The 15768-nt window shown below is 44.8% G+C and overlaps 1 protein-coding gene across 1 annotated transcript; it reads left to right on the top strand.

Moving 5' to 3' along the window:
- The first annotated feature begins 4506 nt into the window (after positions 1-4506).
- On the top strand, positions 4507-15472 carry tmem135 (transmembrane protein 135). The gene is made up of 15 exons (XM_015961712.3): positions 4507-4829; positions 10293-10420; positions 10628-10720; positions 10820-10853; positions 10944-11009; positions 11182-11228; positions 11302-11343; positions 11638-11793; positions 11894-11963; positions 12072-12239; positions 12330-12393; positions 12461-12537; positions 14535-14633; positions 14725-14792; positions 14870-15472. The coding sequence occupies exons 1-15, from the start codon at positions 4692-4694 to the stop codon at positions 15018-15020; spliced, it is 1401 nt and encodes a 466-aa protein (XP_015817198.3). The 5' UTR covers positions 4507-4691; the 3' UTR covers positions 15021-15472.
- The last annotated feature ends 296 nt before the right edge of the window (positions 15473-15768 follow it).

Below are 15768 nucleotides of genomic sequence, written 5' to 3'. Positions count from 1 at the left end.
GGACATCGACTCCTAGTGGGCCTTGTTCCACTCTGCGATTGTTGAGGCGGCTGTTGCTAGCTGTGGACACAAGGTGGCCGGTGCCAGTCGTGGTGGCAACCCCCGTACCCGCTGGTGGACACCAGAGGTTCGAGGAGCCGTCAGGCTGAAGAAGGAGGCCTACAGGGCGTGGCTGGGCTGTGGGTCTCCGGAGGCAGCAGACAGGTACCGGATAGCCGTGGTGAAGAGGGAGCTGAGCCAGAAAACCAGGCTCTCAATTTACCGGTCGATCTACGTCCCAATCCTCACCTATGGTCATGAGCTTTGGGTAATGATCGAAAGAACGAGATCGCGAATACAAGCGGCCGAAATGAGTTTCCTCCATAGGGTGGCCGGGCTCAGCCTTAGAGATAGGGTGAGGAGCTCGGACATTCGGGAGGGACTCGGAGTAGAACCGCTGCTCCTCCGGATCGAAATGAGTCAGTTGAGGTGGTTTGGGCATCTGGTCAGGATGCCTCCTGGACACCTCCCTGGAGAGGTGTTTCGGGCATGTCCTGCCGGTAGGAGGCCCTCGGGTTGACCCAGGACACGTTGGAGAGGTTACATCTCCAATCTGGTCCGGGAACGCCTTGGGGTCCTGCCGGAAGAACTGGTGGAGGTGGCTGGGAAGAGAACGGTCTGAAGCTCCCTAGTTGAGATGCTGCCCCCGCGACCCGGACCCGGATAAGCGGAGGAAGACGACGATAATTTTGTTAAAATTTAAATGATGGGCCCTTAGATTCATCATGAATTTTTTCCACTATGCAGCTCCCTTGTCCAAGGGGTTAAAAGGTTGACCGGTTCCAGGATGCTGCATTTCTTATTTCTTTTCAGTTTTTGTCAGATTTTTTTTGTCTTAAATACACAATTTCCAGATCCTGTTCATGTTTTTTCACTAGATTATTCCTATGTTATAAATGGCCTCTATTTGTGTATTTCCTTCTTAAGTTTCTACAACCCCCCAAAGGTGCTTCACAACACAATCAGTCATTCACCCATTCACACACACATTCACACGCTGGTGAGGATGAGCTACGATGTAGCCACAGCTGCTGTGGGGTGCACTGACAGAGACGGCCTACCATACACTGGTGCCACTCGTCCCTCTGACCACCACCAGCATGCAAGGCCTGCCCAAGGGCACAACAGCAGTGTTCTCTGGTGGTAGCCAGGATTGAATCTGCAACCTTCCGATGAGCTACTGCTGTCCCTTTATAGTCCTTCAGTTGTCCATTTTAATGTTTTAAGCATAAAGTATTGTGCTTAATAAATGGATTAGAGAAGCACAGCAACCAAAGTCAGGGGAAAAAATATTTTAAAGCTAAAGAAAAAAAACTTTAGACTTGACCAAAACCATTACACAACATTATTAGAAAGTCTGGCTTTTTGGAAGAAATGTGTGAAGAAATTAGAGGTGATTAAAACTTTTTCCAAAGTTTTATTTACTTTCTCTGTCTTACTTATTTATCTCATATTTTGCTTGACAAAATGAAAATGTTCCAGAGTATTACGATGAAATCTAAACTAAATGCTCCACTAGTGCAGGATCACTGTGCCATTTATACCCTGTATTGATATGATGCCTCCCCCTTCAGAATACACGTTTATGTCATCATAATGGCATGTTGCCTTTTAAACATTTAACTCAATGTCAAAATGCTCCTCAGGAGTACTTTTCCTGAGTTTGTGGGTGTCTAGAAACATCAAATCATGAGTTTCCTGCTGAGTTTGTGTTTTGGCTGCAGTGAAACATTTAAATCCAGTAATCATCTGCGAGCACATGGTGGGACAAGTGGAACCGAGAAAAATAAACAGAAGTACATCACTAGTCAAACTGTTTTTTTGATTGCAACTTTTAATCTGTTCAATCAGCTTCCACAATAATCTGCACTAAGAACGCAATAATCCTGACAGTGAGAACAATAGCATGTCAGATAAGATGTTTTATACAATCAGCATAAGACTTCAGACATGTTCTAGCCCTCAGAACAGTCACGTGAAAGTTGATTACGTTATCTTTTGTTTTAATGACATCATGCCCAGCTGTTTCACATTTCACGAGCTTCGGTGAATGGAAATCTCCAACATCAAAACTCAGGTGTACTAAAAAGAGTAGAATAATTGTTTGCTCTTCAAATCTGAGTGAATGCTGTTTTAGAGTGAACATCATAGAATAAAAATTGTTGGGTAAAAACAGTATATAATTTTTTTTTTAACAAAAAAGCTTGCACACATAATCTCAAGCAGCTTGATTTATCTTTAAACTTTCAGTTTCAGAATCAAACTTATTCAGGACGAAACTGAAAGAGAAATTTTAAACTCAGAAAACATTATATATCTTATAGAGAAGATGATGTCTTGTTGGGTAACTGCCACAACACACAGATGAGTTGAGCGGAGGTGGGGATCCACATTGAAGAAATGTAAAATCAACATTGTTTAACTGAACAATCACACGATAATAAATCACAGTGCATTTAGTGCCAACCACAGCCTTAAGACATGTGTTGAACGTGCCCAAGTCCATACTTATGTGAGCACCATGTGAGCACCTGTGTGTGTACACGTGCCTGTACATGTAAGGTTTCTCTATAGGAGCGTCCAATAGAGTGTGAGGGGCCACAGATCTGCTCCCCAAAGATGTGTAGGAGATGGAGGGAGCTCCAAGTCCCAGAGATCCAGGAGCTGCCCCAGAGCACAGGGACCCCAAGGAGACTGCGACCAGAAAAGCCCCCGCCCCCCTCGAAAGGCGCAGAGGATTGCCCCAGGGGGCCACAACCAGCAGCCAGCAGAGTTCTGGGAGACATCAGCGGCAAGCCCACAGGCCCGCCCACAGCCTCCCACCCCGTAGCTGGCCAGCCGATCCCGGAACCCAGCGACCTGGGACCCAGGGGCGACCACCCCCGCCACGGACCCAGCAGAGCCCAGGGACCCAGATCCCACCAGGCAGCCCCCGGGATTAATCAGGCAGAGGCCAAAAATCTTAAACCCCCTGACCCGGGAGCCACGAACACTCAGGCAGATAAAGGCACCACACCCCACACCAGGTGTGGCAGGGAGAGGGGAGATGAAGATGTATAGCATCAAAAGAAGTCCCAGGAGAAGGGAGGAGTCAAATGCCCCACCTGACATTTACAGTCATACACAGACACAGTCACACACTCCCTCCCTCATGCTCACACATACACATACAACCAAAGACTTACAAAAACGCACGCCCACCATACACACCCTACTCACTCTGGTCCCGGTACTGCTGCACATGGGGTACAACCATTACCGTTTCCCAGAGTTTCTTTCTGCTGGGGTGCTGATGAGCAGGCTCCCCTGCCCAACGCTGAGCACAGCAACCCACCACCCCAGACCCCAACCAGATGACCAGATATGCCTACTAGCCTCCAGCCCCAGGAAGCCAAGCGACAACAGAGGTGTGCTAAGACCCCTAGTTTCCCTCCGCCTGCTCCAGTATAGTGTTAGTGCGTGTTGATGAGGTGATTTCCATGGCTGTGGTGAGCGGTCAGTGTGGGCATCATCTTGCCTACGCCAGCTGATGCCACCACCCCACCCCACTTGCACCCACAGCCATCAGTATCTAAGTGCAGTTTAAAATTGGAAGTGGGCACTGGCATTCGGGATGAGGCTGAAAAATCCCCTTGCCAAATGCCGTTGAAAGTGCTCACTCCCAAGGCCCTAAGTGTGTTTGCGTGGAATGTCGTTGGTGGAAGTGTTTTAGGTGCAAATAAAATTGAGGGGCAGGTTGCCACAGGAATGCGAAAATGGGATCCATACCCGCACTCCCTGACTTGTCTACCCCCCAAGGTCCTATGTGCATGTTTGTGTGATGATGTGAGGGAGCAGGAGGAGAAAAATGTGTGGGGATGGGGAGGAATAGCTGATTGGACTAAAACCCTCCAGAGAGCCAGATCCCCCACTGGCCCCAATAGGCACCCCTGTTGCCAAAATGCCTGCATGGAGGCCCCAGCCCATCTTGCCAGGGCCCAAAGTAGCAGCATCACAGAGCCTCACAGAGTCTGAGGGCACCAACCCAGCCCCACCCCAGCAGAACAGCTACTCCCATCCCTGCATTTGCACAACTTCCAGAAAAATAAGACATAGGACAGGTAAGGTTGGGTCCTCCCCCTCCTGGACATCCCCCTCCCCTGTGATGGGACAGCAGAGGAGCCAAGGTCTACCTGAGGCCCCTGAACACGGGGCAGGCACTGCTGCATGTTCCCACCTTCTTCCCGGCAGCATACATGTCAGGACCCGACCCCCAAGGCCCCGCCCAGATCACCCCCCCCCCCCCGAGGCCCCCCCCAGGCCTGCCCAGGGGCAATGCAGCTGCCAGGCAGCGACCCATGGCCACCACCAAGACCCCCAAGGGGCCCCACTCACAACCGCCAGTAGTCCACCCCCCGAGGCAACCCAAGCACCAAACAATACCGAAACTTTAAAGGTTGAGCTCAACATTTGCAGTTACATCTAAAAACAATTTCCTGATTTCATTTTTCTGAGTGACCGTAACAAATTATGTCATTTTAGTGACGCTTTTCCAACTCTAACTTTGGATTTCCGTGGCAAATGAACGCAGCACACGTTCCCGTTGCGTCCCTCCGTGTCTTGTGCCCGCGCACGTCAGCGCGTCACCGCCCCTCCTGCAGTTTGTTTCAGACATGGCTGCTCTCAGCAAGATTCCACACAGCTGTCACGAAGTCGGACACACCTGGGACCCGTCATGTGTCCAAGCTGCTGTGGACGTCACCAGCGGGGCTCTGGAGGTCTCCTTCAAAATATACGCCCTTCTCTACCTGGTAAGACGACTTTAGCCACAGTCGCGAGAGGCTGGTCCTGCTAGCTAAAGCTCACTAGCTAACCCAAAGGCTGTGGCTCTGAGAAAGCTTAGTTAATGCTACAACTCAGGGTCTAAGATCGAGAAAAGCACAACGAGGTTAGTGTTGACCTCGCAGCTTCTAAGGTCACCGTGATAAGGGCAGCAGGAGGGTTTACCTCGCAGCAAGTTAACAGCAGTGCTTCATTAGCATATTTTTCATGCAATTCAGTTATATAAACAACCACATATTCCACCTGGTCTCTAGGTGCAAATCTGATTTTAAAATTGGGACGCAGCTGCTGTTATGCACCGGTTTGTTCAAAATGATGTAATTGTGGCAAGTATGAGCTAGCGATGTAAATAAATTAGGAACAACCAGATTGCAACAACGCCACCCTGGCGGGCAAAGTCGGATGGAATAGCGGCTCTCGGGCAAACCAGACGGGCAGCCACAGGTCGTAGCGCGGCTGAATCAGATCAGCCTTAATATGGTCGCCACACACACACGGGCAGATATCTGACTAGGAGTACCAGGGTGCAGTTTGACACTGTAACAGCATATGCAGCTCCACTAATCGCAGCTTGTAGTTTGAGTCTCAACACACACTAGCACCTGAGGTGCCGCACAAGAGATGTCCTGCTGGAGGCTCGCCCCGCTCTGCTATCCGTCCAATGCGAGCCACCTGCCTCTTTACTGAGATGGGACCATTCCTGATCTGTCTGTCCCATCACATAATGAAATATTTGGTTAACAGACTCGGGGAAATAATGTACCTGATAAGAGGCTAAACCCCAGCCAACATAATTGCTAAAAAAAGTTAATTTTATGAATGATGAATAAACTCTAAAAGCAACATTTTGGAACCCAAACTAAAGTTAAAGAGCAAGTCAACCCCTACCAGAGTCTAACTCCTCTCCCACTTCATGTTTGAAAAATGCAAGAAATGCCTGTCAGACCGAGAAGGCGGAGCTGCTAACAAATAGCGTAGCATAGTTTATTTATATAGCACATTTAAAACGCAGCATGGGAGCTGCCCAAAGTGCTGCACAAAAGAACTAAAACAGAGGATAAAAATCCCAATCAAAAGCAGATAAAACATGATAAATACTAAGAACACATTAAAACAATGATACAATAAAACACTAAAACGAGTCACTGTCTAAAAGCCAAAGCGTAAATTGGGTCTTTAAACGAGATTTAAAAACCGCCAGAGATGGAGCCTGCCGAACTCCAATGGGCAATGTGTTCCATAGCTTTGGGGCAGCATGGACAAATGCTCGTTCACCCCGTGATTTGAATCGCATCCGCGGTGCGCACAGCAGCAAAAGGTCAGCCGACCTCAACATGCGCGTGGGCACATATGGAGTGAGCAGGTCAGAGAGATAGGGAGGTGCCAGGTCATTGAGAGCTTTAAATACAAAGGCCAGTAACTTAAACTGCACTCTGAAAATGACAGGGAGCCAGTGAAGATGTGCGAGGACAGGGGTAATATGGCTACGTCGGTGTGTACTCGTCAAGAACCTGGCAGCAGCGTTCTGGATGACCTGCAGCCAATTCAGGGCGGATACCGGAACACCAACTAGGAGGGCATTTGCGTAGTCCAAGCGAGAGGTAATGAAGGCATGGATGACTGACTCCAAATGCCTCCGTTTCAGGATTCGTCTGAGGCGAGTAAGGCGGCGAAGCTGATAAAAGCAAGACCTCACTACGGAGTTTATCTGTGGGGCCTTTGTGAGTCCAGCGTCCAGCATGACCCCGAGACTTGTCACACACTGTTTGGGGTTGAGGGTTAAAAGGTCACAAACAGGGTGAGAGCCATGGTGGTTGCGGCGGTCAAGAACAATAAACTCAGACTTCTTTTCGTTTAACTTTAAGAAGTTGGATGCCAGCCAGCCCTTCACGTCATCTAAACATGCAGCCAAATTCGAGCCCGCATTCTTCTCATCCATTTCTATGTATAGTTGACAGTCATCAGCGTAAATATGATAGCTCAGGCCATGCTGATTCAGGATATTGCCCAGAGGCAGAAGGTAGATAGAAAACAGCAATGGCCCAAGAACAGAACCTTGTGGCACCCCCCAAGGCAGTGGAAGACAGGAGGATGCACAGTCACCAATCTTTACTGAGATGGAACGGCTTGATGGGTAGGAGCGGAACCATTTATGCGCCACCCCCGTCACCCAAACCCAAGACCCAAGCCGATCCAGTAAAATATGGTGATCGACCGTATCAAAAGCCGCTGAAAGGTCTAGCTGGAGCAGCAGTACCCTACAATACACACACACACACACACACACACACACACAGGCTGTGTCTCAATTCAGGATCTGCATCCTTCGAAGGACTCAGCCTACTCGGCCGACGTGGGCTGGGTCCTCCGTCGGCCGAGTTGACCGGATGTTAGCGGCTGTAAATTTGGACAGGCCTAGCCTTCATGAATTACCGCCACTCCCTCGGCGAACATTCCGTCGCCTAGCAACCGTGGAACCGCTGAGCAGAAGGGAGAAGGAACTTTAAACGATGGAGCTCAAAGTTTTATTTAGCTTTTTAATCATTTCCTTGACTGTTGGAGAGCTAATTCAGAGAAAATACTTTCGACAAGCTGAGCCTGAGCAAAGATGTGATAATAGTTTTTAATACTTTCTAAGGGTTTTAATTTGACCAAAACCGATTTATCACCTTTTAAGACTTTTCAAGACCCAGCGGATACCCTGTAATATTAAACAATTCTCATTTGTAAACAAAAATAAAATTCAAGAGTTTAATGCAGAACTGATTTTATTTATATATTTATTTTATATGTACATGTTTTAACCATTTTTTCTAGCAAAGTAAAAAGCTGTCAAAATTCTCCCTTCTCTCCTGTGCCCTCTGCTGCTCTGCCTCCCTCTGCAGCCTCATGTCCTCCCTGATCAGCTCCAGAAGCTGGTCATCGCTGTCACCTTCCCCTGGATGCCCATTTTCTCCAGAATTGTCTTAACAAACATGTAAGAAAAGAAACGGGAAGAGAAAAGAGGACAACGGGTTTTTCCTTTCATGTTTTCACAGAAAAAACTAAACTCAAACGAGTTTTTAAAATATGAGATGTTATTGTACCTCCATGCCACAGCCACCGAATACTTTGCTCCAGTGATCACGTGGTCCATCTTCGCACTAAGCTTAATAAATTCCCTGGTTTTCTCTTTTGTCTCTAAAATACAAACTCCTATTAAAATTAGGGGGAAAACTTAGCGGGAGAAGTACGACACCGAGCGGCCGAACATACGAGCCGAGACCGCAATACAAGCACTTTTACTGTAACATTTCAAACTAAAATAACATTTGTGTATCACAAAAAGTCCTTAACCTAACAGTTTTCAAGTTTATACTGACATTTATATGCGCAATCCTCTCCGATAGCTCCCGCTTCACTGTCCGCCATTGTTTTTAAAAAATCTGCCGTCCGGCCCGCAAGGCATCTTGGGAAATGTAAACCACTGATGGATACACCGGACCCATCCTTCATTCAGGCGAAAAGAAGGCCAGATTCGTCGACCGCATTTGAAGGAGTCTTCGAATTGGGACAGGCCTAGTCGCGGCGCTGTGACATAACCGGCCGACGAATCCGGCCGACGAAGGATGCAGACCCTGAATTGAGACATAGCCACAGGCTCACGACAGCATTGTGACATCATAATGTACCAGTTTACATCATAGCATACCTCTTAGCCAATAGCGATGGCAGATTTAAATTCAAATACAGTGCAGAGTTTTTACCTGACAACGGCACAACACTGCCAGTTTTAGGCAGAATATTTAAATTTTAATTAAGATGCACTGAAGTGCCAAATTATTGACGACACGTGTCTGCAGCACGATTAGACACTCGTTTCTTTAGTTTATCAGCAAAAAAAAGTTTATTTGGGGTAGGGTTGTCACGATACTAAAATTTCAAACTCGATTCGATACTTGAAAAAACTCTACTCGATTTCGATACTACTTAAAAACACCAATTTATTGAACAAGTTTATTCAAAAAATAACATTCCTCAATTTATATTGCAAAAATTAAATGTTAAGAATTAAGTGTATAAAGTGCTTAAACCTTTCAAGTATCAGCATTTTTTAAAACGTGCATACAAAAACTGGCGAAAGTTAACACTTTAAATCATGAATTGTCTCACTACCGGTATATATACACTATTTGCAGAGTGATGTTTTGCAACTTCAACTCTAAGTAGCATTTTTGTCATAAGATGTAATGCCGTATGTTTTGTTCTGTACTTTTGAACAACTCTGTTGGTCAATAAAGGGAGAAAATGAATTTCTCCACAGTAGGACAAAGGTACATCTACCGGTAATCTTAATAAAAACAGATTGGCGCACGGCAGTAACGTCATTAAAAGCGCCGGTTAGATTAGCCGCAGCTAGTCTGTTCACGCCTAGAAATCCCACTCGCTCCAAACGAACAGGGGAATCATGGTAATGATTCCTAACAAAACCTTTCGACATTGAGATGTTTTGGTGCAGATAATGTCTTATTTCGAGGCTGCACCATGGGTGCCCGTCCGCACCCGTTATATGGATATACACTGACGGCGATTCGCCGATGGATCTAAATACCCCGGGGAATCCAAGTAGCACCAAAGTTGTCAGCGTGAGTAAACAAACGTACTGCATGCTAGAAATTAAGTCCGGGTTGCAATAAACGGGAGTTTTCCTTTAAGCACATAAGCGTGAATTTACAACTACGTGTCGGACTTGGTATGCTAATTAAGTTGGGCTGTGAAGCGCCTCCCAAATTCGCTGTTTATGTTTTTGTTTATTTATTTGGCAGACAAAACTTGGATCGGAGACAACTCGCGTGGGAAATTGCAATGTAGCCATGCGGCGTCTTCTTCTGTTTGTCTGGGAGGCGGAGGCTGCTTTACGGCATCTGGCTGTCGTGCGTGTCGGTGTACTTGAAGAAGGCTGTGTATAATAGTCCATAATATCGATACCACAGGGATGGAATATCTAATTTAGATACCACTTTTAGTATCGATTTATATCTAGGTATCGATTTTTTTGACAACACTAATTTGGGGGTGACTTGCTCTTTAATGGTGACACACAAAGTTTTCATTTTATTGTGCACGTAAGATGTTTTTGTGCACTTTTGTTTACACACTGTTCTAACATTTGATCCCATTTTTGTTGAACAAACCACCACAATGTAGGTGAGAAAAGTTGCTGTTATCCCACCATAAATGCAGATTAGTCCCATCTAAGATGGTGGTTTTGGATTACGTGAGTCTGAAGCATCACAAAACTAAAAGTCCCATTAAAATCTGTCTCTGTTGGGAGTTTTTATAACATTTACTGGAGCTGGACTCAACTTCTGATCATGAGCATCACTTAATATTAGCTGAAGCTTTTGATCACTGAGGTGCAGCATGTTTCAAAGCTTCAGTTATTGTTGCAGATAGCAGCCGTTCTTCGGAGGAAGAAGAAGGACTACTATTTAAAAAGGCTTCTCCCTGAGATCCTGCAGTCTACGTCTTTCCTGACGGCCAATGGAGGTCTTTACATTGTTTTCTTTTGCATTCTCAGGTTAGTAGGTGGCAAATACACAACGCTGGCCAGTTAAGAGATAAGACTAAGTTCCTGGATTGTGTTTCATTAATCTCACAGTGCAGGACACACAAGTGAAGCATTGTAACATTTAAACACCCCATCCCTTCCTAAATAAAATCCAATAAAGTTGGTCTAAAAGCTCAAGTGCTCTTTTGAAGTATATTTCCTTTTATGTTGCTTTAGGAAACTGTTTGGAGGGTTCTACTCCTGGTCCTCTGGGTTTGGCGCTGCTCTGCCTGCCTCCTACCTCGCCATCCTCCTAGAGCGCAAAAGCAGGCGAGTTATTTTATATCTTAAATAGTTTTCATCTCATCATTTATTCTTGAATCATTTTGAATGTGTGTGGTTTTTCTCTTTTTTCTTCACCCCAACCAGGAGAGGACTGCTGACGATATACATGGCAAATCTTGTAGGTCTTTTAATTAGAAAATGTCTTATTTTCCTTCAGCTTTTGCCTCACAGAGTTTATGTAATTTGTTCATAAAATTTTTTTTGTTAGGCCAGTGAGACTTTGTTCCGCATGGCAGTGACACGAGGTTTCATCAGACCTATCAAACATGGCGAGGTAAGCCTCAGTGTAGACCACCATTGCCAAGTATGATGTCATAGCTGCTGCTTTCAAATGAAACGCAACCATAACATTTTTTTTTGCATTATCTCAGCGTAAGATATCGATATGATCTGACCTCTTATGACTGGATGTTTGTCCATGAACCTGGTTTTGCTCCTCCCTTTAGGTGCTTTTGTTCTCCATAACTGCATCAGTCTTCATGTTCCTCTTCAGGTTAGAGCGCTGCGGCCATTATTACCCTTTAAAACAAGTAAAAGTTTCAAATAAATGTGATTTTATTTTGCAGGAGTAATGATGGTCTCAAAGGCTTTGCATTTTCTGCATTAAAGTAAGTCAACCCTGTTCCTGTTAATGCTTTAAAGGGATATTTTGACCATTATGACATAGATCTGTATTTGTTTGCAGATATTTACAAATGCACTTTATTTAAATAGCTTTGTTTGAAAAGCTTCGGTTCAGAGATGCAGCTTTCTCTAAAGTGAATCTGCTCAGGAAGATGAGTAATATAAATATTTGTAATTTATACCCAATCATGCTTCAAAATAGTCCAAATAACCCTTTAATTGAGATTGCCTGAAGTGTTTAAATGTTCTTACAGATAGGGGTGCGTTTCCTGTCACAGATTCATTATTGGGAAAGAAGAGATTCCATCTCATCCGAACACGTCAGACGCTGCCGTGACGAGTCCCCCTGAGCATTTGGAGGCTTCGGCAGAAGAAAGACTCAGCCTAAGGAGGACAGCTCTGATCACTTACACCAGAGGGCTGCTGAAAACACTGTGAGGGAAAACGCACATCCGTACAAACGAACACCAGCTGGTGGAAAGAGGCGCCCAGTAATAATATACTGTTTTTATATATTTATTTTTTATAATCCAGATGCAAACGTGGTCCAAGACACAGATGCTGTAAACATTACCAAGACAACTGCATTTCCTACTGCGTTAAAGTAAAGACCCATTCCTTCATGTTAATATTTGTGCTCTCTAATAGATTTACGGTACTCAGATAGTTTATAACGCTTTAATAACCGGCATTTGTCTTTTATTCCTTCTAGGGGTTCGTCAGGATGTTCAGTGTTGGTTATCTGATCCAGTGTTGTCTGAAAGTGCCCTCAGCATTCAGACAGATGTTCTCCAAACCTTCACGGCTTCCCTCTGTCTTCTACAACAAGGAGAACTTCCAGCTGGCGGCCTTCCTCGGCTCTTTTGTCAGTATTTATAAGGTACAGCCGTTGCTTTTGTGATTCATCATTGGTCCACCCATCTCGCCACATCTCGAAGCGAATGGCACTTTGTGTTCCTTCCTCTCTCAGGGAACCAGCTGCTTGTTGCGCTGGGTACGCAACATCGACGATGAGCTCCATGCGCTGATAGCTGGTAAGAACTGGTAGTCTTCCAGTAGAGTTTCAAAATAAAATGGTTTTAATCTCTCTTGTTTTTCAAGGCTTCCTGGCTGGGATCTCGATGTTCTTCTACAAAAGCACGTCTATAACCATGTATCTCTTCTCAAAGCTGGTGGAGGTAAGTTATCAACTCGAAGGATGTTTCTAGATTGAGTCATAGAAACGGGTGTTGCTGATTTAGACATGCCTCAAGAACAGAAACGTTTTCTACAGAGTGATCACATGCTATCAGACAAACTCACTGGCTGCTCTGAGGAGTGCATTCAAGGGCCTGATGTACAGAGGGTTTCAAATCAAATCAAATCAAATCGCTTTTATTGTCACGTCACGTGTTCAGGTACACTGGTACAGTACATGCGAGTGAAATTCTTGTGTGCGAGCTTCACAGCAACAGTTGTGCAAAATACAATAACGTAAAAACAAAGTATAAAAATGGCTAATCTAAGTAATAATATACATAGTATGTAAGGTATATACATTCCTAAATGTGTGTGCTAAGTATTTTATTTTTTATTTTTCTACATGTGTGCATTTGAGTGTGTGTATAATGTGTATATACATATTTAACCATTGAATAAAGTAAACAATAAAATAAGAGATATAAAATGTACAGTGGATGGTATGTGCAAAACAGTGGCATTAATGCACAGTATGGAGTGTGTAATGTTGGAGTTTCAGTAGTGAGGGTGAGGTGTCTGCGAAGTGTTCAGCAGTCTGATGGCCTGATGGAAAAAGCTGTCTCTCAGTCTGCTGGTTCTGGACCGGATGCTGCAGAACCTCCTTCCTGATGGAAGTAGTCTGAACAGTTCATGGCTGGGGTGACTTGAGTCCTTGATGATCCTCGCCGCTTTCCTCAGGCACCGCTTCCTGTAGATGTCTTGGAGGGAGGGAAGCTCACCTCCAATAGTCCTTTCTGCACACCGCACTACTCTCTGGAGAGCTTTGCAGTTGTAAGCGGTGCTGTTGCCATACCAGGTGGAGATGCATCCAGTGAGGATGCTCTCAATGGCACAGCGATAGAAGGTCCTGAGGATGCGGCGGCTCATGCCAAATCTTTTCAGACTCCTGAGAAAGAAGAGGCGCTGCTGTGCCTTCTCTGAGATGTTTAGAGAGGACCATGTTCTGCTCCAAAATGAGACCAACTCGACAGCCGCTTTTGTTTTCCAGGACAATCCTGTTGGGACTGTGCCAGCAGGCCAGCAAACGAACCTTTAATTCTAGCGTGCAGCGTGGTTGGTGGGATGTGAATTCATTTTATTTGTCCTAAAATGAACTCCCACTGATCCGCATCATTCCAGCACTATTGCTAGTCTGTGATTCAGGAGAGTGAGGCCATGTTTTCTGATGAACCTGCAGTTTCACAGCGTTCTTCCAATAGTTTTGTCAGTAAAGGTTCTCTTCGTTCTTGTGTTTATAGACATGATTTTTAATTTTGCAGAGAAAAGGACACATGCAGGGCACATTTGTTATCTGTTTGCACGCTTAAATGGAGGATAGGAAATAAGCTTGGATCCATGCATAGTTCAGTAAATCAGGATTTATCTGTGCAGATGTTGAAGTGGGTAATCCACACTAGCCCTAAAGGTAGATCTGATGACATTTAGCATGCCTGTGGGTCATGAAACTGTAATTCTTCAGTCTTGAGAGGCCTTTCATATATATCCTAAAGTTTTAAATGATTGCTAACCAATGGGTGATGGTTCTGTTTGGGATTAAATGCTGACTTTGAACCAAGTGCTCATCTTGAACCAGTTTGTTGCATTTGACCTCTTTAGAGCTGCTTTAGCCTAGCACTAGCCGTTTGTTGGTTTACTGCCACTTGTATCAAGGCCCTGGCTACATCGGCGTCATCCAACTTGTGAGAATAAAACGTAAGGAACTGTTTTACTGCTGAGAACAGGACAAACCCTATCTGCACTCTGATCCTTGGTAAATACAGTCTTCACATCATAAAAACAGACTTTATGACATTAAGGCCCGTCTCTGAGTTTGCTCAAGTCTGTGTAAAACAGACACGTTGATAGAAACTTATGGAGTTAAACCAATCTCCAGATGGACTTCAGCTCATCTGCGTGGAACATTTTATCAGTAACTGCAAGTTTTCTCTCTCCTCAGACCATGTACTTCAAGGGCATCGAGGCCGGCCACTTTCCTTACTTTCCCCATGCAGACACGCTCATTTATGCCGTCTCTACAGCGATCTGTTTTCAGGCTGTAAGTAACGGTTACAGTTCCTAGCATTGAAAGCTTCTGACTGGTTGTTCTCCCTCCCTGCTGAGTTTGTATTTGACTCGTGTTCACACAGGCGGTGATGGAAGTGCAGAACCTCAGGCCTTCATACTGGAAGTTCCTGCTGCGTCTAACGAAGGGCAGGTATGAGCGCTAGACGTGAAAACAAGACTCGTGCACTTCTTTATATCATTTACGGATCATTTCCTGTGTCTGCGTAGATTTGCTCTGATGAACCGGGAATTGCTCGACGTGTTTGGAACTCAAGCTTCCATGAACTTTAAAGGCTTCGTGCCCAAACTGGACCCCCGCCACCTCGCAGTGCCCGGCCTAACCGTGCTCCCACCTGGAAGTGACATCCACATTGGTTGACTTTAGAAGAGACATCCACATTGGTTGACTTTAGAAGAGATCTTTATCTTTACCTTAAGACAAATGGACAGGTTTATTGTTTTTTGACAGTAAATTCGGGATTTTTCCCAACGTGAAATACCTGGAACTGCTTAGGAGGAACGTAGTGCTCTGAGTTTGGATTTACTTTGGAGGATGCAAAAAGACGACGATCTGTCCAAAGCAGGGCACTGTGAGGGTTTGATGGTGGAACAGACTGAATACTTAGAGATAAAAACAAATGATCTGCTGTTTTTATACATTTCACAAATATGCTGAAGCTGGGTTGGGTGGAGCAGGCTTCCTCTCCATCATAGGAGTCTCTTTCCTTCTTATCTTTAAAACAACTCAACTTTTAGAAATGTTCTTTTGATCATGGTGACTGAACTTGTCCGAATGTTTGTGTTCAAACCATAAAAGACACAAAAACACAATTATTTAGTGTCTTGATTCATAATTTGGTTGGAAAAACCTCAAAGGTGTTTTGGTTTAAAAAGAAAACTGGAATTTAATGTAATTTTGTGAGTTTTCTGTTAAAACAGATTAGAGAATTAATTAAATGCAAGTAAATTACCATCATCCACTTCCTAGGATTTGTAATGCTAGACGTGTAACACTACACAGAAGCACCAAGGACCACTCAGAGGGTGCAGCGGAAAATATGGAAGATCAAGCTGGAGTAATACTTGAAAACTCATTTTTATTATTAAATGTAAGGTCTGAGAAATCA

Source organism: Nothobranchius furzeri, chromosome 10, assembly GCF_043380555.1.
Source record: "Nothobranchius furzeri strain GRZ-AD chromosome 10, NfurGRZ-RIMD1, whole genome shotgun sequence".
In the NCBI taxonomy this organism is placed as follows: domain Eukaryota; kingdom Metazoa; phylum Chordata; class Actinopteri; order Cyprinodontiformes; family Nothobranchiidae; genus Nothobranchius; species Nothobranchius furzeri.
Note: the sequence above shows the minus strand (reverse complement) of the source record. Positions and strands in the feature narration are given on the sequence as shown.